The sequence below is a fragment of the Typopeltis vanoorti genome, chromosome 6, assembly GCF_054136105.1.
Source record: "Typopeltis vanoorti isolate ZY-2024b chromosome 6, IOZ_Tvanoo_1.0, whole genome shotgun sequence".
NCBI lineage: Eukaryota > Metazoa > Arthropoda > Arachnida > Uropygi > Thelyphonidae > Typopeltis > Typopeltis vanoorti.
The window spans coordinates 104817442-104843741 of record NC_143554.1 but is presented as its reverse complement, the minus strand read 5'-3'; the positions used below and the strand labels follow the sequence as shown (position 1 = coordinate 104843741).

General features: G+C 36.5%; 1 protein-coding gene across 1 annotated transcript in view; it reads left to right on the top strand.

Annotated features, from left to right (window-relative positions):
• The window catches only part of btv (dynein cytoplasmic heavy chain beethoven), a 1245321-nt gene that overhangs the window by 30936 nt on the left and 1188085 nt on the right, over positions 1 to 26300 (top strand). Inside the window, exon 4 of the mRNA XM_090394552.1 lies at positions 19464 to 19730. Within this exon, the coding sequence (XP_090250678.1) occupies positions 19464 to 19730 (267 nt within the window). The remainder of the gene's footprint in view (positions 1 to 19463; positions 19731 to 26300) is intronic.

The window sequence follows — 26300 nt, the reverse complement described above, 5'->3', positions numbered from 1 at the left end:
AAAAAGTCTCCATAGCTCAGTCAATATAGGCGAAGCCTGTTTCTTGGCAAAAACCTGGCTTCAGTTACAAAGTCATGATAAAGGTTCTTTGTATCCTGTCTAGGATACAAAGAACCTTTATCATGACTTTGTAACTGAAGTTGAGTTAGCTAGTCTCATATGGTGATAGGTTTTTTTTTACCTCATGCTAACTTGGGTTTTTCATCCCACAAAAGAAGCAAATTTGGCCAGAAGAACACACACACAGTTTACAGCTATAACAGACAGTGCACATAGGATTAACTACCTTATCATAAGCAGTATCAGATTTCTTGAAGCCAAGTTACCTGTTACGAAAAGAGAAGATGGGATGGCTTTTTCAAAGCAACGGTGCTTAAATAGAGATTTTTTTTATTATATTCCCATGATTTCTCAACTACTTTCAACCAGTCTCTGCAATTCCAGTTTGACCAAAATCCACCTTTTGTTTCATCAGGTGTTTATTCTTTCTTAGCCATATGTTTTTTTTTTTTTTTTTTGTTTATTCTTTCTTTAGCCTTTTTTCAAGTATGCTTAAATCTTTCCCTGGAATGCTAAGGACTTTTTTAATTCCTCTGTCATGCTTACATTTTTATTTATTTGTGTTTTTATTAATTGATTATTTTTATATTATCTCCCACATGTGAAGTCCCAAGACCCTATGACATGATAATACTGTGTGTGGATAAGTCGTTAGAAGAAAGAGAGGAATTTGTTGATATATTTTTTCTTTAGAAAATCTTGGTAAAGACTTTCATTCTCTTCCTAAGAACAGAGGAAGAGAATGAAAAGTTAGTTTATTGAGTTTGGAGTTGAACTGTATATGGATTTTTGACTGGCAGCTGCTTGTGTTCATATATGATTACAGGAAAGGAGGGATGGTGGTAGCCAGTTCAGAGGAGCAGTGCTCGTGGAAATATGTTTGAGATACATAATGCAGCATCATAGTTCTATGGGGAAAGTGACTGAAAGGAGTTTGTGAGGGAAGAGAGATAATCATTTAAGTGAATTGCTCATTTCTGTATACAATCAAGCATTCTGAATGAAGTTTTAGGTGCATCATCCGAAATGTGGGAACAGTAATTCTAGGGGTTGGCAGATTTGAGCTTTATAAAGTGTCAGTTGAGCAGCAGAGAAATACTGTTTGAAATGGAAAAGAATTCTGCATTTTTTGCAGGATGAGGGAGCTGTCGAATTGATGTTTCTGCCAGGATAGATTAGATGTGACAGTTAACCCAAGGAGAGAAAACAGGTCCTGGTTCTCAAGAGGAATATTGTCAAAAGTGAGGCAGAGAGCAGTATGATCTTTCTTCCTGGAAATGAGAAACGATCGTATTTTGGTGACATGAGAATTCACCAGGTTATCCTCACCTCACTTGAGAATGGCAAGGAGGTTTAAGATATTGGTTAAAGAAGATCTTGAATCTCATGATCAAAGTTTAATGGAGTGAAATAGCACTAGGAAATAATTAAAAGTATTGTGTAATGCTTCCAGTATTTCATCTTAGTTACAGAGAAATTGGTCAGGAAGTACAAAATGGGACTTGTAACTCTCTCTCTCTCTCTCTCTCACACACACACACACACACACACACACACACACACACACACACACACACACACACACACACACACACACACACACAGAAACTAACTGAAGCACGTGGACAAAAGATTGGAGTCCTAATTAGTGGGGCACCCTCCATGGACACCTGTCAGCGGCCTAGGAGGTAAACTGGGATCTTGAAGTATTAGTGTTTCCCATATTTTGGGAAGTTTTATGCAACCATATTTATTTAATTTAAATTAGGCTGATTTTTAAGAGTAGCAGCAGATTCTAAAAACAGTCTTTCTCTTTTAAATTTACTGTGATGAAGCATGATGGTCTTTTTCCAAAGCATTGTCTGCAAGACAAGGTTGACCATAGTCATGACTGCAGATGTATTTTTTATGTTCTTCCTTTCAGAAGACAGCTGATCTTCCTGTCTGTCTATAGTAGGCCAACTTACAGAAACTAGGAACTCTATATACACATGGAACTTAGAGGGGGGGAAGGGAATAAAACTAGCTACCTTTATCTGTTCCACTTGAGTGGAACAGATAAAGGTAGCTAGTTTTAAATGGGGCTTGAAAGTGATGCAATGATTGTATTTCTTTAAGATTCTGGATATTTTTTCTGATGTGCCTCAGACATAGGGGATGGGGATTGGGGGAATGATTATTATTGTTATTATTTTTTTGATATTGTGCAAACTGTAACCATTAGATAGAAAATGTGGTGTACATGATTGAGTTCTGTAGCAAGAGAAGTATCATTGTAACAAATATTATAAGCTCTATGGGTAAGTGTTTTTATGACACCATTTTGCTGAGGGGGGGGTGATGGGAAAGTTTGTGAATGTATCTGCCTTTGTGAGCAGGTTTTCTATATACTAAGGACAGGTTGCCATTAGGTATGTGGATGTGATCAAGGTGTCTAGAAAGGCCTGACTTATTAGTTTCCTTTTCCATTGTAAACTGGATTTTAAGGTGAAGGCTATTGAGATGACATAGAAAAGTATCTAATGTGTCTGGGTCGTGAGACTGAATAGAAAATACATCATCTACAAATCTCAACCAGATAGGTTGGAGAGGGGCTGAGTCAAGAGCTAGTTTTTCAAAATCTTCTATAAAAAAAAATTGCAAGGGGGGATGAGGGTGAGAGGGAAGACCCCCATAGAGGTACCTTCTATCTGTTTATAAATTTTGTTCTTCAAAGAGAAATAACTGGAATGGATAGTAAAGGTAAAAAGGTCAATGATATCAAGGGGGGGGGGGGACTTTTTTAAAAAGTAACAATGTGTCATTTAAGGGAATGTTAGTGAACAATGAGGTAATGTCAAAACTTGCTATGATATCAGTATCATTAACAATTATATTTGGATAATTTATAGCAGGGAGAATCCACCATAACTCACAGTAAAAAGTCAGAGAGGAAGTTAGCAATCCATTTGCAAAGGGAAGGAGGAATACTGTAAGATGTTGGCTTGGTAACAAGGCCACAATGCCAGATTTCATTATATGCCTTGGAAATATCAATAGCAACCACTTGTTTCTCCAAACTTTTCCATGGCCTACGTCCAAAGGTGGACAAAGTTGGTAGAGAGATTTGCTGTGGAACGAGAGTTGTGGAATCCATATTGATGATCATTAAATAATTTTTTGGTCTCTTAGAAATCTGGTAGAAATATATACTTAGAAATATGGTAGGTTAAATCTTTAGTTAATAGAGCTTATTAGAGCTATCAGAGCTTTAATTATCAGTCTCTGATAATTATCAATTATCAGAACTACTTTCATATCTAATTTTTCTAATGCAAACATAATTGATAGAATAATTAATAATTATGGCCTTCATCCTGATCCTCCTTGAGAAGAAGTTTCTAGAATTTCAGTTCCATATGTTAAAGAAAATTGCAAGACTTCTTCGCCTTGAGAAAGAAACAGAAAATGAGTTGAAACTTGTAGGCCAGAAGTTTCTTTTTGTCCAGTTTGTAAACTCCATCTCTCCAAACATTTATCCTTCTCTCTCTCTTTCTCTCTCTCTCTCCTGGTGTTCACAGGATCCCTTGTTCTTGCAGCCTTTGTTATTATGGACAGATGTGCCACTCTATTTAGATTCATCTGAAGGAACATCAGGAGTATATTTTACTTCAAGAGTCCAATAATCACAATTTTATGAAACACGTGAATGAGGAGTGTTATTTAGGATGACTTTCCAAATTTGAGATAGTTTAAGCAATCGTTTCAGTTGAGGTTAGGATTGTGAATGAGCTTCACAACTTTTCATATAACCTTTCAAGAAGAAAATAGCTTTTGTGAAGGACTCTAGCCATAGAATTCATCTAAATAAAGCTCAAGTCCTTATTAACAAACTTATTTTTTGTGATAGGGACTTGAGCTTTACAGAAACCTTTCTCTAGACACCAAACATGGAAGTTTTTCAAGCACTTTTGGCCTCTGGTAAGTAGAGTAGTGGTCTCACACTTGGTGATGGAATTCATTTACCACCTAAAGGCAATCACAAACATCCTTTCTCATGGTGGCAGGATTCGAACCCATCTCCTTTTGTTTGAAGAGTGGGTATGTTAACCACCTAGCCAGTCAGCCAGGCTGGCAAGGTGTGACTGAACATTCTGACAAGAATCTTTGGGAATGAAGTTTTTGGATAATCAAACTAGGGATGACCTCAGTTTTCCTTCTCTTTTGGTGTGGTTAAGTTATGTTAACCAAGTCATCTAAGTTGATGTAATGCTCTGTCACATTTTTTTTTTTTTCAATCTCTTTTGCATACCATCACTGCATCTTGACACCCCCCCCCTTCCTGTACTGATATGCTATCCTGATTTTATGCTCACGTGTAGATCCATGCTTCACCATGTAGGCATTCGAAAACAAAGTCCTATGGAATAAGTTGGTTAATCCTTATTCCAGAAGTGTCTTGTGTGTGTGTGTGTGTGTGTGTGTGTGTGTGTGTGTGTGTGTGTGTGTGTGTTCACAGGGCTGGTTGGCCTATTCTGAGGGACAGAAAACCCGAGTTTCAGGGTGAAAAAACCCTTTACCTCCGTATGAGACTGGCTAACTTACCTTTAGTCAAAAGAGACCAGATAAAGGTTCCTCACGTCATGGATGGGAATCGAACCCTGGTCTTTCCGACCAAAATTCTTCATCTATTCCGACTGAGCTATAAAGGCTCATACTGATATGCTATAGATCTTGCAAAAGTATGATTTGTCCTTCTTCCTGGACCTTACCTCTGTCAATGTTAGATGAAGGCAATATTTTATTGTCATGAATTTCTTAACAATATTCCTAGAGACAAACAGGAATGATCTCAGTTTTCCTTCCCTTTTGGTGTGGTTGAATATGCTAAGCATGTGAAATCCTATGAGGCTTGTTGGTATCAGTAAGATTTTCTAAGAAGTTATAGAATAGAAGCACCAATTTACATCCTTGTTGTTTAGATTAGGAACATAGAAGATATATTCTGACTTTAAATATGCCCTAATTATAACTATCTTCAAAAAGTGTGATGTCAGACTATGGCAATTATTAGCATATCTCTCTACTATCTGTTTCCTGGAAGATCTTTGCATGTATTCTTTCTAATTGACTGCTTCTCCTACCAGTAAATCTCACTGGGTTTCAGGTCAACTCATGGAACAATTGACATAATCTCCACTTCATATCATATCTAAGATAAATGTGAACAAATTTGCCCATTTCTTATGGCCTTTGGAGTCTAATAGAAGCTTTTGACTCCCAACTGAGAGACTCTGAAAATTATCAAAATTAATTTTTTATTTGAAATACTAAATGACAACATGTCAGCCACTGTGATTAGCAACAGCTGCTCAGATCATTCATTCATGATGAAAATATGCATGAAGCAAAGCCCATGTTCTCTTTTATTGTCTTTGTTACAATAGTTCTTCTTATCATTGATGGAAAACTTCTTTCAGGAGATTCTGTATAACATATAAGATGGAGGGAAAACTTAATAGTCTCCAATCAAAAAACGACTAAAAGGTTTTCTTGTGGTACTGGAGTATGCTGATGAAAATGCAATTTTCTCTCATACTAAAATTAAACTTCAAGTAGTTGCTGATATTTTCAAAGATGTCTGTGAATGAGGCCTAAGTGTAAACATCAGTAAAATTCATGTGCTTTACTAGTCTACTCTGGCCAGTTCACTTCAGATACCTGTTGTACAGGTGGTTTGAATCTTGTATAGAATGCAAAGAATCTTTATAAAGGCTTTTCCTCTGAAGGTAAATTAGTGATCTCATACAAAGTTAGCAGCATCTCCCATAAAACAGATAAACTATTCAAGGTAAGTCAAAATGATATTTCTAACCACTTACAGGATAAGTGGTTAGAAATGTTTATTGAGAAAAGTATTATGCATTAAAATATGAAACTTATACATTTTACTCTTATACTGTTCAGAACAGCAACTTAAACAATATTTTTATCATGCTTTATGAAGGTTCGTTGTTGCTCCATGTATTGCCTTATACATATTGAAACAGTAATATGTTTTCTGTCAAACAGATAATAATATGTAAGGCTCAGTCATTGCACAGCCATGCATATGCAATTCTTTATGTCATTTACATTTTGTTGCAGTTGCAGTATATACACCATGTGCTTTATGTTAGGCTATCGCATATTCAAAAGGGTTGCCACAGTTAGATCTGGTGAGGTGCCACATCTTGTTGAAAGACAATATTGTTTTTTTTTTTCAATTTCATCAGCAACCATAGCTCCAGGATGTTGCAGTATGCATGCATGTGCGCACGCGTGCGCGCATGCGCGCACACACACACACACACAATCTGGTTATTGTTTTTCAAGAAGAAAGAATGGTCCATAGACTTAGTCACAATGTCAGTACACACACAAAAAAAAAAAAAAAAACTTTTTGACTGCCCCATGAATGTTCAGTAACGATGTGTGAATTTTAAGAGCTGCTCCATATAAGGATGTATTGTTTATGTTTGCTTTCCTGACACAAAAAGTGTAGCTTCATTCTTGATGTGTGCTGTCATGCCCATACAAAATGTTTTATAGCAGGCCACTGTTACAAAATATATATTGTTCACTATAATGCCCTGCTGTAAGTGTTACAAAATGTTCGAGAATTTTTCACATATTTTGGAAGTTTTTTCCCCCTTGGTTAGACTATAATAAATTTAGTTTAATCCTTTATCCAAGTGTAAGCAAACAAAGTTTGCGCCTGAAGTATCTTCAGGACTGAGGCAACTCATGGTAAAGGTGGACCAAGCTCTCATTACTCCTTGTCTTACACCTTTTTATCAATCTCTCATCACTCCTTATCTTAGTATCTCCCATAATGCAAAGCACATCTCCTTGCAAACATGTATAATGCTATGCATTAAAGGAAGGGCCACTAGCAAGACCAGTTTTGACCTTTATTGAATGTTCAAGTACAGGTCAAACTCCAAAAACTCGGCATTGTTCCCCTCAGTAACAGGCCCACCCTGCCACTGAGAAGAACTCTCAGAACCAGTTGGTTCTATGCCGTGGCAGGCTCACCCCACCACTGAGCAGAGCCACTCATATCTCATCTGAGGGGTAACAGCAACACCAGTGCCTCAGTTAACTTCATGGGCTACAGCATTGCCATTCATCACCCAAGCTTCCAACCGGTTTCGACCTTTGTTGAGGTCTCGTCAGTGGGAGCCAGACCCAGAGGTGGTGATACCAAGGTGGAAGCAATGGAGAAGTCATCTTTACCTATACGAGTTGCCAAAAGGTGTCTCACCTTATTATTAAATTACTCTGGATTTAGAGAAAGATGTTGGAAGTTTTTTCACTTGGTTAGACTATAATAAATTTAGTTTAATCCTTTATCCAAGTGTAAGCAAACAAAGTTTGCACCTGAAGTATCTTCAGGACTGAGGCAACTCGTGGTACTTCAGGCACAAACTTTGTTTGCTTACACTTGGATAAAGGATTAAACTAAATTTATTATAGTCTAACCTCAACTCCAACATCTCCATTTAACTCCAACATCTTTCTCTAAATCCAGAGTAATTTAATAATAAGATGAGACACCTTTACCTGATATAGGTAAAGATGACTTCTCCATTGCTTCCACCTCGGTATCACCACCTCTGGGTCTGGCTCCCACTGATGAAACCTCAATAAAGGTCGAAAGCAGTCTGGGTAGTGGCCCTTCCCTTAATGCATAGCATTATACATGTCCACAAGGAGATGTGCTTTGCATTATGGGAGATACTAAGACAAGGAGTGATGAGAGCTTGGTCCACCTTTACCATGAGTTGCCTCAGTCATGAAGATGCTTCAGGTGCAGACTTGTTTGCTTACATTGTGTTGAATTTTTTCTTGACAATTATTCACTATTACACTTTTTTTATAATCTTTGTCAAGTAGCTTTATTTTATCCTCCTACATGTTTCGCCAATCCTTTTCTATTGGCATCCTCAGGGAATACAAACTAGTAAGCTAAAATGAAGGTTACAGACTAGGTTATAACTGATAATTCTAATTCATACAAAAAATTGGTATTGTGCGTGACAATGTGCGTGTCTCGTTAACGTGATTTATTCGTTATGGTTCATTACGTAATTGTTATGAAAGTTCATTTCTTTGATGTTTAATGATCTGATAAAAGTTTTCCAAATTTCTAGTAAAATTAGACCTTGATTCTTGTTTAGGTTTTCAGTTTTACGGGCGACTGTAGCTGCTTCTTTAAAGGTTCTTGAATGGTAGTTATCTTCTATGTATGGCATAAGGCTCTTATCCCATGCCACTTTGCCTCTACTAACCATCATATTGAGTGGGATAAGAGCCTTATGCCATACATAGAAGATAACTACCATTCAAGAACCTTTAAAGAAGCAGCTACAGTCGCCCGTAAAACTGAAAACCTAAACAAGAATCAAGGTCTAATTTTACCAGAAATTTGGAAAACTTTTATCAGATCATTAAACATCAAAGAAATGAACTTTCATAACAATTACGTAATGAACCATAACGAATAAATCACGTTAACGAGACACGCACATTGTCACGCACAATACCAATTTTTTGTATGAATTAGAATTATCAGTTATAACCTAGTCTGTAACCTTCATTTTAGCTTACTAGTTTGTATTCCCTGAGGATGCCAATAGAAAAGGATTGGCGAAACATGTAGGAGGATAAAATAAAGCTACTTGACAAAGATTATAAAAAAAAGTGTAATAGTCTTGTTTGCTTACACTTGGATAAAGGATTAAACTAAATTTATTAATTTCTCACATAGTTTAATGTGGTACATTGTAGACTTTAGGCTTTTGCATGAATGACTTTGAATATGATCGATGTTTCCTCACTTGATTGTGGTTGGTTAGGACTCTTCCATTTACAGATGTGACCAGACATCTCTTGAAATTTGTGATACCACTTACAAATATGCAGTTGGAGTCTTTTTCATACTTTCTTCTTAATACTTAACAGAAATAACAGAATTTGTGGAATGGAACTCCAAGACACAAAAAAGAACAATCTTGTCCACTTTGTTTCCTCCTCATCATCATCAAATTCCTGCCATGTACCCTCAAGGGGTGTACAGGATATGATAGTACTACACGAAAAAAATTTACATCATTACTAACTTCCTATCTACAATTTTCCTCCAAATCAGTCTGTTACTTGTCAAGACTCCAACATTATCAGATCTTATATTTCTATTGTCTAAGGCACTTTGTACTGTATCAATCCACCTATATCTTGGTCTTCTTCTGGGTCGTTTTGCTGCCAACCTGGCAGAGAACACTTATTTTGCTAATCTTTCTTCACCCATTCTGTTTAAGTGACCATATCACCTGAGATTAGCTCTGCTAACGCATTCCTGGGTGCTGACAATGTCAAGTTCTTTCCTAATATCCTCGTTTTTAATATGATATTGCCATTGATGCCATCTGTTCACACCTCTAATCTTTCTCAGGACTCTCATATCTGCGGTCTCTAGTCTTTGGTCAAGTATTTTACTTTTGACCCAGCTCTCAGATCCATAAGTTAAAACTGGTTTGAACACTGTCTTGTATACAGCTAATTTAGTGTTTTGACTAATTTCTCTATTATTCCATACAAATTTATTCAATTGACTTCCCACCATACCAGCTTTGCTGATTCTGTTATCTATTTCTATATATATATATATATATTTTTTTTTTTTTAAATTTAATTTTCCTTTAAATCCTAAATCTTTCTCTACACTATTTCAGCAATGCAGTACATCACATGCTATAGCAGTAACTATCAGAAATTAATTATTGCACCTGACTACACTAAAATTTCAAATTATGCATGTTGCATTTCTTGCTGCTAATTCTCCCTTCATAAAAATGTTTTAGAAATTTCTCACATCATTTTAACTCATCCTATACTTGCAATTCACAGATAGAAATACATTACAACCAATATCAATTTATTGATTTAATAAGATGGGGCCATTATGGTTTATCTGCTATGAACCATATAGATTAAAAAAAAACTTTTCCCCTTATTAAATGATTTTTTCTGCAAATTTTTTCTTTATTTTTTTTCCTTGATGTCATTATTCAATGTTCATACCAGATAAACCTTAATTAATTTTGTTAATTTTGAAAGATTAATTAATTTTGAAACCTGTGTGACATGCTAAAAAATGAGTGTTTAGCTGCATGGGGGAAAATACCTTATGAGCATTAGTGCCTCCTATAAAACCATGACCATTATGGAAGGCCACACAGGTTACATATTGACCCTCAGCCATCTCTGGACTCATCACTAGATTAGTTTGAAACACTGTCTTGCCCACTGACCTGGTTGGTCAGTGAGTATGAGGTGGTTAGCTCTCATGGGTTTGAATCCCACTTTGGGCATGAATATTTGTGAATGTATTTAAATGCTTAGATGAATTTCATTCCCCAGTTTAAGACTGCCACTCTTATTGGAGGGTGAAGTCATTTGAAAAACTCTGTTTGTATTATATAGCAGGTTTTTTAATCCTTAGCCCACAGTGCTAATGTACTATAGGTTTATAGTCTTTCTTAAGTGCAATTCACAAAAAAAAAAAAAAATCTTTCTAATGTTTTTTCTTGTGCTGTGCATTTAATTTGCTTCCAGTATAATGACAGGTGACATATTGACCAAGTGTTTCATTTAATATTATGTAGAGGAATTAAATTTTTTTTCTTGAGTTGGTTTCCATAATGGTGCACTTGTTTACACTCTGGGATTATTGACTTATGTGTGGTCAACACCATTTATCCAGCTTGGGACCATTGGAAGTAAATGAATCTAGGACTGGTTAGATTAATTATTATTATTATTATTCAGGCCTCCATGGAGACAAAAGACTCATCGTGGGAGATCCTTCCTAGGAAACACAGTCTATCATACCACTCCTTGAACTCATTGATCTTTCTTGCTCTCACCACTTTATCAGACAATGCATTCCATGGTTCATCCACCCTCCATGCAAAGAAACCACTCCTCACCCCCCTCTTGCTCACGGCTTCCTTTTGCAACTTCCAGAGATGGCCCTCTTTTCATTGCTCATTCCCACTGTTCCACCAAGCTAAAGAACTCCCCAGTGTCAACCCTGTAACTACCTCTCAACAATGTATGTGTTAAAGTCAAATCCTAGTTAATGTTAATGTACGTAATGTAATGTAAGGTAATATAAAAATTAATGTAAGCATTAAAGTTAAATCATGGTAGCATGTACATTAGATGTAGTATATATATTTCTGGTATAAAAATGAAAGACATATTCATTACAAATAGTTGATGCTTAGTGCTTCTGTAGCACACTTACAGTGTCATTTAACATTGTTACTGCTATGTATGGGTTCAGATTCTATCTGGTTTCAAAAAAAAAGAAAGTTTCTTTTGTATAATTAATCTCATCCTTGATATATTATGAATTATATATGCTATACATATATACTGTTTCAATGATTAATGAGGACAAAGGCCATGGACTCATGCTAAATAACTGTAATTTTATTATACTTGAAATGAGAGAGAGAGAGAGAGAGTGTGTGTGTGTGTGTGTGTGTGTGTGTGTGTGTGTGAGATTCTGAATTTATCACTTTCTAGAAAGTATTACCATAGGCTGTCATATTACTCATTCTTGCATGCTATTGCAAACAATTGATTCAGTTGTTTTACTACTTCAAAACAATTGAACCAATTATTTTGTCTGTCAGATTTCTTTCTTTCTTGGAAATATGTTGGTGAAAAGTAATCCAAGAAAGGATTCTGATAGACAAAATAATGTGATGAAAGTAATTGTGTATTTCTTTTGTCATTTCTAAATAGGAATCAAGGCAGCCTCAGCTGTGGAGGTTTGTGCGAAAACAATATGTCCCTGACCCCTCCTTCCCCCATAGTATAATTTTCTACAAAAGAGACACAGTAAAGTCTCACTGTCACCTCAAAGGAATGCTCAGGTTTGATATGCATGTTTCAGAGCAGTGGTGGTATTGGGTATATTATCTACAGGAGAACATATTTGTTATATTCATATCGGCTGTGGTGTTATGGCATAGGCATGTGCTTCACCTGATTCAGACTAGGATTCCTTTTCTAGTATCAGGAAATGCATTAACACAGAACCATTTCTGTGTTGCATACACTGACCAGTTGAGTATCAGTATGATAATGGACCATGCTATACTGCAAGAGCTGCAACTACATGTCTGAGGATATTGAAGAGTAGAGTTTAAATTTGTCAGCTCAGAACACTGCAGAGCACCTTGGAGAACAGTTAAAATGTTAGTTAGGGAGAGATAAATCATCTCAACAGTAGTTGAGAGTTGTGTTGGTGTAAGAATGGACTAGAATACCTCTTTCCATTTATCAACATTGGATAGTAGGAAGAAATCCTACCAAAGAGAGTGACATTTGGCAGGATTTCTTCCTACTGCATCCTAAGAGACTGAGGTTTGTTAAAATAAAAGGCATGTGAACCCTCTACATAGCCTTTAAAGGAATATGGAGAACCGACCAGGGCTTCTGACCTAATGTCCAATCCACACCTTCTCGTGGTGCACCCCGTCAGTTATCTACCTGGATACTAAACGAATGAGGATGGACTGGCAATTTGGGATTTAGCCGACCAAATTGTATTCTTATTGGCTTAAACCAAAATATCAAATGATGGTACAACATGACAGAATTTCATGCTGGCTGGGGCATTGAACAGTTAAACAAGGCCCCCATTGTTTTCACCAGGGAACTAGGGCAAACAGTGAAAAGTCAGCTACTGGCACAAATCCCAAAACGCACCCCAACTCAACATCACCAGAGTTCAAGATCAGAACTATCAACATAAAAAGCCTGAATGGCAAAGAAATGGAGCTAGCAGAGGAATAAGTACCAGATCGACATAATAGGGGTGACTTAAACAAAAAACGCAAAAACTCGTGAGATGTTTCTGAATAATAAATACAAAATGTTATATTCAGGCAATTACAATCAAGGAAAAGAAGGAATAGCCATAGTATTCAACACTAAATTTGAGGCTAATCTTCTTGAATGGCATGCAATTTCAAGTAGAGTGATGTGGATAAATAGGCAAATATGAGAATGGGGAAACTGGACAATGAAACTTATTTGTACCTATGGTCCCACTGAAGGTTCTACTAAGGTAGAAGTGGAGGAATTTTTTGAGACTTCAGAGAAAGCAACTGACACAATGAAAAAGGAAAAGTTGGTCCTTGTTGGGGATCTAAATAGCAGAGTAGGAAACGATTGTCAGGCATACAAAAATATTTTGGGAAAATTTGGAGAAAAGAGCAAAGTTAATAATAATGGCAAATACCCGTTGGATTTCTGCTCAGGACATGGACTGGTTATTACTAACACAATGTTGCAACATAAGAAATGTGCACAAATTCACATGGAGAGAAGAGGCAAGTAATAAGAAAAGGCTCATTCACTATTTATTGTTGATAGTGATGTTTTCTCCCTGGTGCAGGACACCAGAGTGTACAGAGATTTGAAATTGGAAGTGATAACCATTTTTGTCTTGAACAGGATAAAATTGAATATGATATTGAAAAAAAAGAACATATAAGAAAGTTAATCAAAGTTGAGCAGCTCTCAGATGTGAACTGTAGACTAAAATACACAAACATCATTCAAGAAAAAATGAAAGAGTTATAGAACAGGAACCAAACCTTGGAGATTCATTGGCAAGCCCTGAAGAAAACTGATTGATTCAGCCAGAGAGGCATGTGGTGAGGTTGTCTGTCAGGATAGAAAAATCAGAACTGCATGGTGGACACAGGAAGTTAAAGAGGCAGTGAAGGAAAAGAAGAAAACATATGAAAAGTTCCTTTCAAATAAGTCAGCTTGTGCTCTTAGAGAATACAGAGACAAATGCAACAATGCTAAACACTGTGTAAAACTAGCTAAACAAAAGTCATGGGAGGACTTTGGCAAGAATATAGAAAAGAAATATCAAGAAGCTGGCACAATATTCTGGAGGTTGTTGAAGAAGTTCAGAAATGAAAGAAAGAGTGCTGTAAAAGGAATTAGAGATGATAAAGGAGAAAAAGAAGAAACAGGAGAAAAAGATATCCTTGAAATATGGAGTAATTACTTTGAACAATTGCTAAATAAAACAAGCAGTGATGACAGCACAGTGGTAAAAAACACTGACCAGGCATGCAGCCAGGAATACATAACCATACTTCAAGTAGAAAATTCCATCAAAAGTCTGAAATGTGGAAAGGTAGCAGGAGATGATATTTGACCAGAAATGCTCAAGTATGGAGGTATAAAAGTCTTACAGTGGCTGCACTGCATAGTTCAGAAAGCCTGGACAGAGGGACGAATTCCCTCTGTCCAGGCCTGATTGGAGCAGAGCTCTCATAGTATCCATATATAAAAAAGGGAAATAAAACTGAATGTGAGAATTACAGAGGTATTTCCCTACTGAGTGTTCTTGGGAAGATCTATGCAAGTATACTTGAGAAACGGTTGAGAAGAATTGTGGAAGAAAAGCTTGTGAAGAACAAGCTAGATTCAGGCCAAATAGAGGCTGTCAGAATCAGATTTTCACTTTATGACAAATAGTTGAGAAATCATGGGAATATAACAAAGATCTGTATTTAAGTTTTGTAGATCTGGAAATGGCATATGACAAGGTGCCAAGAGAGAGAAGCTATTCAAAATGCTACAGTTATATGGTGTCAATGGGGCATTATATCAAGCAGTGCTTAGTCTTTGAGTTGTAAGTCAGCAGTTAGAATTGAAGGAAGTACAGGAAGATGGTTTAATGTTAGATCTGGTGTTAGACAAGGATGTACATTGTCCCCTCTATTATTGATTATCTGTATGGATCACATTATGAAGGAAAGTGGTATTAAACTTGATATCAAAATTGGAGATGCTAATCTCAGCTCTTTGTTTCATGCAGATGAAGTTATATTTCTAAATAAATCCACTATAAGTCTGCAAGATTCCTTGACTAAATTGAATTGTTGTAATAGATTAATTACAACTAAATTAACTGTTGCAATAGATATGGTATAAAGGTCACAAGTAACAAGACAAAGACAATGAAAATAGGCAGAAGCATTGAAATATCAACTGTATTGTGAATGGAGAACCTTTAGAACAAGTTAAACATTTCAGCTACTTAGGCACAATTTTTAGTTAAGATGGTAAATTAAATATGGAAATAGACAACAGAATCAACAAAGTTGGTATGGTAGGAAATCAACTGAATCAATTTATATGGAATAAGAGAGAAATTAGTCAAAAAAATAAATTAGCTGTGTTCAATACAGTGTTCAAACCGATTTTAACTTACAGATCTGACAGCTGGGTCAGAAGTAAAACACTAGACTAAAGACTAGAGACCACAGATATGAAGGTACTGAGAAAGATTAGGGGCATGAACAGATAGCATCAGTGGCAATATCATGTTAACAACGAGGATACTAGGAAAGAATCTGAAATTGTCAGCATCCAGGAATGCATTAGCAGAGCTAATATCAGGTGGTATGGTCACTTAAACAGAATGGGAGAGGAAAGATTAGCAAAACTTGAGAGAGGACTTGAAAGTATTGTTAAAGGTAGTGAAAGAAAAGAGTGACAGAGTTAGAATGGTTAGTCTGTTGCTGCGGTATGACAGAGAGGAGTTTAGGAGGAGGGCCATAATCGCAAATGACATTATGCGTAGGTTATGCAGATGGTGTGGTGTGGAATTCGTGGACGTGTGGAATGAGTTTGAAGGGCGAAAGGACTTATACAAGACGGATGGCCTGCATTTGAATGGACTTGGTGTGCAGAGACTGGAAAGAGTGTTGCTGAATGAAGTGAAAATGGATGTGCAAAACCAGGGAAACTAGAACTACCAAGGAGGGGGGGGGGAATGGATATGCAGACATCAGTGAGACAGATGAGTGTAAGAATGTATATAATGTACCTAAGCCAGCACTAAGGACAAAAAATGGGAATGGGTCATTTAGAATAACATATCAGTATAGGGGTGGGACTAAGGGATCACTGCATTTCATGTATACTAATGCCAGGAGTATTAGGAACAAGAAGGAAGAATTTTTGTCCTTGATTGGCTCTTCCTGGCCACAGGTTATTGGCATTAGTGAAACATGGCTGACGGAAGAAGATATAGTTAGTGGGATAGAATGTGTAGGTTATAGTGCGTTTAGGAGGGACAGAGAGAATAAAATGGGGGGAAGGGGTATTATTGATGATAGCTGATGAACTGCAGCCAAGAATTGAAGTTCTATTGCAGGATAGTGAAAGGAGCTCATTTGAGGCTATTTGGTGTGAGATTGAGACTGGCAGAATAAAATATACAGTTGGGTGCTGCTATAGACCAGGTGATGGAATAGATGGTGGAGATAGTATGCATAGGGAAATTGATGAAATGAGTGGAAGGAGGATAATTATTATGGGGAATTTCAACTATGGTAACATTGATTGGAAGGAGGAGAGGACACATGTGAGGAAGGAAAAGGATTTTATTCAATTATTAAGGGATAACTATCTGAGACAGCATGTAATTGAAAATACTAGGGGTGTGAGAGTGCTTGACCTGGTAATAGCATCTGAGAATTTGACTAATGAATATGACCATGTTGCCACCTATTGGTGAGAGTGATCATAAGGTCTTGACCTGGGAGGTGGCTAAAGGTGTGGAATTTTCGATTAAGACAGGGTATATGTGGAATTACCATGCTGGCAAGTATGACAAGCTTAGGAGATTGCTTGGTTCAGTGCCATGGCATGTACAACTGCAAGGGCTGGATGTCGATAGAGCATGGGAAGTGGTCAAGGAGCATTTACAGGAGGTAATGGCTGATTGTATACCTAGGGTCCGAATAGTAAAACAAGTAGGGGTTAAATGGATGAATAACACCATTAAGCTTGAGCTGCAAAAAAAGAAGCAACTGTGGAGGGAATTTAAAGAAAGGGGTGACCTGCAGGCACACAAACGGTGTAAAGTGCAGGCGAGAAAGGTAACGAGTGTGGTAAAAAAAGCAAAAGCGGATTATGAAAGGAAACTAGCTTTGCAAGCAAAAGAGAATCCAAAATAGTTCTTTCAATATGCTGCAAGCAAGAAAAAACTGTACAAGGCAAAATGATTTTAAGGAATGACGATGGTAATTAGGTCACTGAATCAGTCGATATAGTGGGGTTACTGAGCGCGCACTTTGCAAAAGCATATCATCCAGGTGGTGACATTGAAAAAATGAAGGAACCATTAGTTTATACGGAAATAGTGATGAATGAAGTGGAGGTGACTAGTCTATTACAGAACCTTAATGTGAACACATCTGTGGGACTGGATGGTATACTGGCACGGGTCTTGCGTGAAGCGACTAAAGAATTATCAGTGCCCTTGACCATGTTGTTTAATCTGAGTCTCAGGTCTGGCTTAGTCCCGAAGGTGTGGAAAGAGAGGAAAATAGTTTCACTGCATAAAGGAGGATCCAAGACTACGGTTGCAAATTACCGACTGATCAGCATATCAGGAGTCGTTGTCAGGGTCTTAGAGAAAGTAGTCAAGGGAAAAATACAGGAATGGATTGATGAAAACGAGATACTGTACAGGGGACAGCATGGCTTTGTGAAGGGTAGATCATGCTTCAGTAACTTGCTCAAGTTTTATAACAAGGTGACGGCTGAACTGGATAAGGGAAATGGGTTTACAATGATACTGCTGGACCTGGCAAAGGCATTTGACAGGATACCACATGGAATACTAATCCGTAAACTACAACATATGGGAATGGATATAGGGTTGGTGAGATGGATAGGTGGTTGGTTGATGGAGTGATATCAAAGAGTAGTTTATTCAGGAGTAGAGTCCAAAAGACGGCCTGTGACTAGTGGTGTGGCGCAGGGTTCTGTTCTTGGACCACTGCTGTTTAATCTGTTCATTAACGATATAGGGAAGGATCTAAGTGGAACAATTCATTTGTTCGCTGATGATGCAAAGTTGGGTAGGGCAATAGTGAATGCAGAAGATGTCAAAGTCTTGCAGGATGACTTAGATAGATTGGAGTTCTGGGCTAAGGAGAATGGATGTCAATTTAATGTGACAAAATGTAAGGTTATGCATTTTGGGGTGAAAAGATTAGCAGCAGTATACCACATTGGTGGAACTGTACTCCAAGAGATTGATGAGGCCAGGGACTTTGGGAGTGTTGGTGGATAGGGAGATGAAGTTTAGGGGCACGCTGCAAAAGTAGCTAAATCAGCTCATCAACTCTCTTGGTTGTTGAAAAATACCTTGACGAGCAGAGACAAGCAAGTTATTGTACCTCTGTACCGAGCCTTGATAAGACCTCATCTCGACTACTGTGCCCAGATTTGGTCACCTAGGTTCCTTCTTGATGGGGAGGAGGTGGAGAGGATCCAGAGGTGAGTGACTAAGATGATAACAGGTCTATGGAATGAACCATATGAGAACAGGTTGAAGATTTTTGGGTTGCAGAAACTAGTTGATAGGCGGAGGAGGGGAGATATGATTGAGACATTCAAATTGCTAAAGGGATTCTATAGGATTAATTCAGAGGATATTTTTGAGATCAGGACTAGTAGTGGGAGAACTAGGGGACACCTATGGAAGCTGGGCAAGAGTGTGGTTAGCAGGGGTGTTAGAGCTGGGTTCTTTACTTTTCGTGTGGTAAATGAGTGGAATAAGCTGCCAGAGTCTGTTGTGGGTGCTATGACGGTGAATGAGTTCAAGACAAGGTATGATAGATACTGTGAGAATGTAATCGCATAGTTGTGTAGACATGATGTTTAGGGCCTCCCTTGATGAGTCTAAGGACTCCTGGAGTCGCCCGAAATAATAATAATAATAATAAAAAACAGTTGTTCTCTGCCTAGTTGGCAGGAAAAAGACCCTGAGGAAGACCAAGATAAAGTGCCTTAGAAGAGAGAATATATATAAGAGCTGAGAATGTTGGTGGCTTGACAAGTAACAGATTGATTTGTAGGAAAATTGTAGATGGGAAGTTAGCAATGATGTAAAGTTTTCATGTAGTACTATCATATCCTGTACAACCCTTGAGGGTATATATCAGGAATTTGATGATATATACCCTGCATGTGTATGTGCATGTGGATTCGCTTCATTTAAATCACTTTCCTTTCTCTACTACACAATCTAATTCTTATAATTCCATTTTATAGACGTGAGGTTTGTGTCAATAGTATAACTAAATTTAGAAACATTAGTTTAAATGTAGGTGTTATTTCTAAGATTCTAATAATCTTTATAATGATGAATAATTGATAATGAGTAATAATCATAATGGTGAAGCCATAATGTTTATGAAAATTTGAAAAAAAAATTCCTTCTCCATATATGCTTTTATTTATTTATTCTTTTATAGGCATTTTAACTGTCAATGATGAATACATGTACTGGGCTGATTTTGCACATGAGACCAAAGAGAGATCACAGAAACAAAGGGCTGATATATTTTTGAAGCTTCTTGAGCGACTCAAGAAAAATTTTACTTCTTTAAAAGTTCTACAATTAAGTGAATGTCTTGATTTGTTAGAAATGGTTTTTACTGTCTTAGATGATTTGTGGAAACAGGATCAAGCTATACCTCCTTATCCCCAAGAAAGAATGGAACATCTTCTGGAAATTATTGGTAACTTCTTTAAATATAGAATGAATAAATGTTGTTCTCCAAAAAATATTTGTTAATATGCATTATCTCTGACATTGACTCAGAGATAATGACTCACTGACTCATGTTGTCATAAATCAACTATACTAATCTCCATGGATTAGTATAGTTGTGAGCAGATTTGATTTGCATTAGGTTAGATCAGATTAATATTGCCCTTTTATATATTAAGGTGTCTGAAATTAAGAAACCCTTCAACATTGTTATTTTTTTTTTTTAATATTTGTAATATACTTTTATATTTGTAATATATTTATATTTGTATTTTTTTAATATTTGAAACATATGTAATATATTTTACATTTGTAATATGTAATGTGTGTTTTTGTCTGTATAGGTAACAGTCCTGCATGTTAGTGTAACGTTTGCAGATATACTATACTTGGTATATTCTGTACTACTACTACTACTACAGATGTGTTAACATGTTTTAAAGGTCATTTCTGTTTGTTTCATTCACAGATGCACACACAGATTAGATTTCAGTATGTAATTATTAAGGCAAAGTAATATAATAAAGTATATATAATATGAAAAAATAAATGATGTTTAATTTTGCTGTTTAACCTTTTTGCATAAAAGTATCAAGAGATGACTGAACAGTGACTTTTTCTTCTCTTTATAAAGCTCTCAATAACAGGTTAAAAGCATAATTTGTTCACCTTCATATTGACTTTGAGAGCATCTTTAGTGGTATCCAGAAATTTTTGCCACTAAAATGCATTATGTCATGGAAGCATCACATTCATGTGTGTTGCATGTGCACATAATTAGGGCAACTTATGATAAAGACATTTTTAATTCCTGTTGCAATAAAAAAAAATGTCAAAATCAATTTTGAAATCAAAAATCAGTTCTAAAAGCTTCTAAATATGCATTAGGACACATGTATCTTGTACGGAATTTTTTAAAGATAATTATCAGATAATTCTTGTAGAAAGGCTTAGACGTTTGTTGTACATGCTTACTAAATAACTTAAGGAAATGACAACATACAATAGAATATACATTAAATTAAACTTTAATATATTTCCAATATTTCTGCATCACGTTGCTATCTTCAAAGGAACTTACAATAAAGACACATGCACACAGGCACTAAACACAGTAAATGAGAAACAAAGCGAGGAAGCTATGGTTTTTTTAAAAGTCCTGATGGTGCCCCCTAGCGGACTATGTAGGTATTCTTAGCCATTGGGCTGAAGGTCTCCTGATGTAAGCCTCTCAAATTTGGGGCAGTCTCATGCAACCAAATTTGTTGAGGTTTGGCATGTTTCTTAGGGCTGAGGCTGATTCCATGATTAGTCTTTCAAATTTAAACTTGCTATGGTGTACTATTGTGGCTTTCTTCCACCATATTCTGTGGCATATATCCAGAGCATGGTCTGCAAGACCAGAATGGCTGTATTGGTGAAACTGGATGTAGTCCTTGTGTTCTGAAATTCTGATATTTGCTGTCCTGCCTGTTTGGCCAAAGTAGGACAACGTACAGCTATAAGGGGACCTGGTATGCACCAGGTAGGTCTAGTGAAAGTGGTTGGTCTTTAGTGGAGCAGATAAGGGATGCCAATTTTTTTTATGGTTTGTAACAAGAGTTCGAGTCATGTTTTTTTAGGATTTGTAATTTTTTCCAAGGTGCCTTGGATGTAGGGAATGGTGATAGATTTAGAGTAATCCTTGTTGTGAATGGGTGGGGGGGGGGGGGCTGTGGTTTACTGGTTTAAATAATATTTTTTGGATTTTTCTTTTTTTGGGGGGGGGGAAGGGTAGCTGTTGCTGAAAAAGTGTGGAGGATGTGATTTAGTTCATTGGTTAGGGCATTGTCATTTGAACATATTAGCTTAGCCCTGTTGTATAGTGTCTTAATAATTCCATATTGTTGTTAAGGGCGGGGGGGGGGAAATGATGGGATTGTTGGTGAATGTATTTGACTGTATGGGTGGGTTTTCTATAAACTGAGAAACCCAAGGTTCCATTAGGCTGGAGGGTGACTAGTGTGTCTAGGAAATGGAGGCTGTTGTTTTCCCTCTTTTTCCAGGGTGAGCTTAATTCTGGGGTGTTGGTTGTTTAAGTGGGTTTAGAAGGAGAGGAATGTATCAGAGCCATGTGGTCAAATAGCGAACACATCATTAACGTAGCGAAGCTATATAGTTGGTTTATGTGGGGAAGAGTTTAAGGCTTATCCAGAGCTTATCCGCTCCACTAAAGACCAACCACTCCCCCTAGACCTACCTGGTGTATACCAGGTCCCTTGCAGCTGTAAGTTGTCCTACTTTAGCCAAACAGGCAGGACAGCGAATATCATAACTTCAGAACACAAGGACTATATCCAGTTTCACCAGTACAGCCACTCTGGTCTTGCAGACCATGCTTTGGATACACACCACAGAATACGGTGGAAAAAAGTCACAATAGTACACCATAGCAAGTTTAAATTTGAAAGACTATTCATGGAATCAGCCTCAGCCCTAAGAAACATGCCAAACCTCAACAAATTTGGTTGCATGAGACTGCCCCAAATTTGGGAGGCTTACATCAGGAGACTTTCAACCCAATGGTCAAGAATACCTACATAGCCCGCTAGGAGGGCACCATCAGGACTTTTATGGAAACCATAGCTTCCTCGCTTCGTTTCTCATTTAATGTGTTTAGTGCCTGCATGTATGTGTCTCTATTGTAAGTTCCTTTGAAGATGCCAACGTAATGTTGCTTGAAATATTGGAAATATATTAAAGTTTAATTTAATGTATAACAATAATGTATGTTGTAATTTCCTTAAGTTATTTAGTAAGAATTATCAGATAAGTACTAGATAATTATTATTATTTTTTTTCTGTTTATAATTTTCCTTTTCATCTGCAGATCAGTTTTCGTGCATTTATGCATTTGTTCACTTTTGAAAAACATTTCCTTTTTCCAGTCATGGTTGTACTCTGCACCATTGCACAAAAATACTAATGTTATGAAAGTATATGTATACAAAATACACAACACGTCTATATTCATTAGTAAGAAAGGTTACATACACTTTATGTTAGTGACTTACTGGGTTGTTAAAGAACCTTTGAATCCCCCTCCCCCAGCTCCATTTTTTTTTTTTAAATGCAAAGTGAACTTGGAATTTATTTCTGTTTTCATGTAAAAGTAATATTGCTTACCATTTACAAAGTAGGAAGGTTGTGTTTGTTTTTCTTTGGCTAGCAGGACTGGCTCTACTGATGGTGCAAGATGTGCATTTGCATTATGGGGCGGCAAGTGTTTTTGGGGCAGCAAAATTGGCATAAACTATATGAAAAATAAGAGGGAAGGGGCGGCAAAATTCCTAGGGGATGCCCTGATGGCTAGCTGCTTGATCCTGAGCACTGTTGAGGAAAGTACACGTTGAAGATTATCTTCTGCATTTGGTCTGTTTCTGTACTCATATTTTTAATTTGAAGCAAAAATGAAAGTGCTACTTTACATTGTAAGTTTGTGGTTATATAGTTATATGTAATTATGAACAGAAAAATTTTTGTTATTTTGTTTTTACTTTTCAGCTACTTAATGATATTTACTTGCAGTTAATAAAATATTGCATTACGTTACTATTCACAGAGATGGATGTCATCGTGACCCATAGTTTGAACACCACTGACCTATATGGATCACTTTTTGAAGGAAAGTGACATTAGGCTTATTATCAAAATTGTAGGTATGTAACTCAGCTCTTTAGTTGATGTTGATGATGTTGTACCTCTAAAAACAGATTCAACAGTTGTTTGCAGTTGTTTGCAAATTAAATAACAGCTGCAATAAATTGTATGCAAATTGGCAAAAAAAAGACAAAGATTATCAAATAGGCAGGAATAGTGAGAGCCTATAGAACAAATAAAACATTTCAGCTGTTTAGGCACAATTTTTAGTGAAGATGGAAACTAAATATGGAAATAGACAACAGAATTTACAAAGCTGGTATGATAGGAAGCCAACTGAATAAATTTATGCAGAATAAGAGAGAGATAGAGATTAGACAAAACACTAAACTTGCTATATATATAAGACTGTTCAAACCACTTGTAACTTATGGCTGAGAGCTGGGTGAAGTAAAAGACTTCATCAAAGACTGGAGACCGTAGGTTATAACAGTTCCGAGAAAAATTCTGAGTGAAGAGATGACATTAGTGGTAGTACTATATTAAAAATAAAGATATTAGGAAGGAACTTGACATTGTTACTATTCAGGAATGTATGGGTACACAATAAATAATGGAAAAAACTCATGTAGAAAGATTATTTATTAGTATAATTTTCGCCTGTGTATCACAGGCATCTTCAGTACATTAAGCTCAAAATTAAACACTAACTGACAATTCCAAAAAGTGCCACCTAAGTAGCTAGTGTAAGATAACTAAAAAGGTCAATAACTTTCCTTAAAATGAATACAATAAAAAGTTAGGAAAGATTAGCTGATTTGTAAAGTACTATCTCCCATAAAGGGGATAGACATAAGCCGTCGGATCTGTTTAAGTTAGGAGAATGAAGTAGAGTTTCACATGTTTCTTTATAAAGGCGTTCCATGAGAAACTGACTTTTGTGAAGAACTCTTGTCTTTCTCCAATGAACTCTGTGTCTAGTGAAGATGGCATGTTCAGAAAGTCCAGATTTTTCATGTTTAAAGTATTCAATATAAGATTGGTGTTCTTCTAGCCAAATAGAGGCAGATCTTCCCGTTTGTCCGAAATAAGATAATCCACAAGAGCACGGAATCTGGTAGACACCTGGATGATTAAGATGTGGAAGCTTGTCCTTAGAGAAGTGAGAAAGGTGGAGATTTTTCGAAACGGTCGAAAGGCAACAAAAATATTCAGTGGTTTTAAAACTTTTGCTATACGTTCACTGATGCCTTGTACATAAGGGATAGTAATGTGCGTTATTTCCTCTGTGTTTGAAGAGGAAGACATATTAAAACTACTCAAAGTTCTTTTAATGGAGCAATTCTTATAATGAAACTCTACTTCGTTCTCCTAACTTAAACAGATCCGACGGTCCCCTTTATGGGAGATAGTACTTTACAAATCAGCTAATCTTTTCTAACTTTTTATTGTATTAATTTTTTTTTTTTTTTTTTAAGGAAAGTTATTGACCTTTTCAGTTATCTTACAGCTACTTAGGTGGCGCTTTTTGGAATTGTCAGTTAGTGTTTAATTTTGAGCTTAATGTACTGAAGATGCCTGTGACACACAGGCGAAAATTATACTAATAAATCTTTCTACGTGAGTTTTTTCCGTTATTTATTGTGTACCGATATGTCTACTCACGGTTTACCTCTTTTAAAACTTATTGAGGAATGTATGAGCAGAACTAATGTAAGGTGGTGTGGTCAGTTAAACAGAACAGGAGAGGAAGGTTACCAAAACAGTTAATGCCAAGATGGAATATGGCAGGAAAAAAGATCCAGAGGAATACCAAGATGTAGATGCACTGATGCATTCAAAAATGCCTTAGAAGACATAAATATAAAATCTGATGATATTGAAGTCCTGACAGATAACAGTTTAATTTGGAGGAAAATTGTTGATAGGAAGTAGGTAATAAAGTAAACTTTTCATGTAATATTGTCATAATATCCTGACTCTCCCAGGGTATTTATCAGGAATTTAATGATCATAGAACACTCAATTAGCAAAAAATGAATTTAGAACATAATAAAACACATACTTAAAATTTTGATGAATTTAGAACATAATAAAACACATACTTAAAATTTTGATATAGATTTGTTTTCTGTACAATAATTTGGTTGTCGTACAGGTCTTAGTACTTCTTTCTTGCCATTTTCTACCTCTTTCTTGTGGAGGGAAGACAGTTTGAAATAAGGAGTATATAAAGGCATACATTGTTGTTCCCCTTCCCCCCCCCCTTTTACATCCTTGTTTTTTAATGTGAATCTCTCATCTGAAAAGTTTTAAAGATGCCAAGAAATTATATTCTTGGTTTAATCCTATATCCAAGTGTAAGCAAAGTTTGTGCCTGAAGTAACTTCAAGGACTGGGCAAATAAAGTGACCCTTCCCATAATGCTATGCATTATGGGAAGGGCCACTACCCATACCAATTTCAACCTTTATTGAGGTTTCATCAGTGAGAGCCAGACCCAGAAGTGATGCAAGATTGAAGTAATGCAGATTAAACCAAGAATATAATTTCTTGAAATCTTTAATTTATAGCATAACCAAGTGTAAAAACTTCCAGTCCCAAAAGTTTATAAACCTATCACACATCAGTACTACTGGTTTACTATGAGCTACATAATTGAGAAACTCTGCTTTAGAGACTAAACATAGAACCTTTTCAAGCAACTTAAGCATATCTTCTATAAGCAGGATGGTGGTCTGGCAGTGGGCAGTGAATTTTTTCTCTTACCTAAAGAACACATTGGAGCTCACAGTGAGATTTGAGCGCATGGGAAGCAAACCTACTCTTCAACCAACACATTTGTGTTGGTTGAAGAGTAGGTTTGCTTCCCATTTGGCTAACCAGACCAATAGTTAAG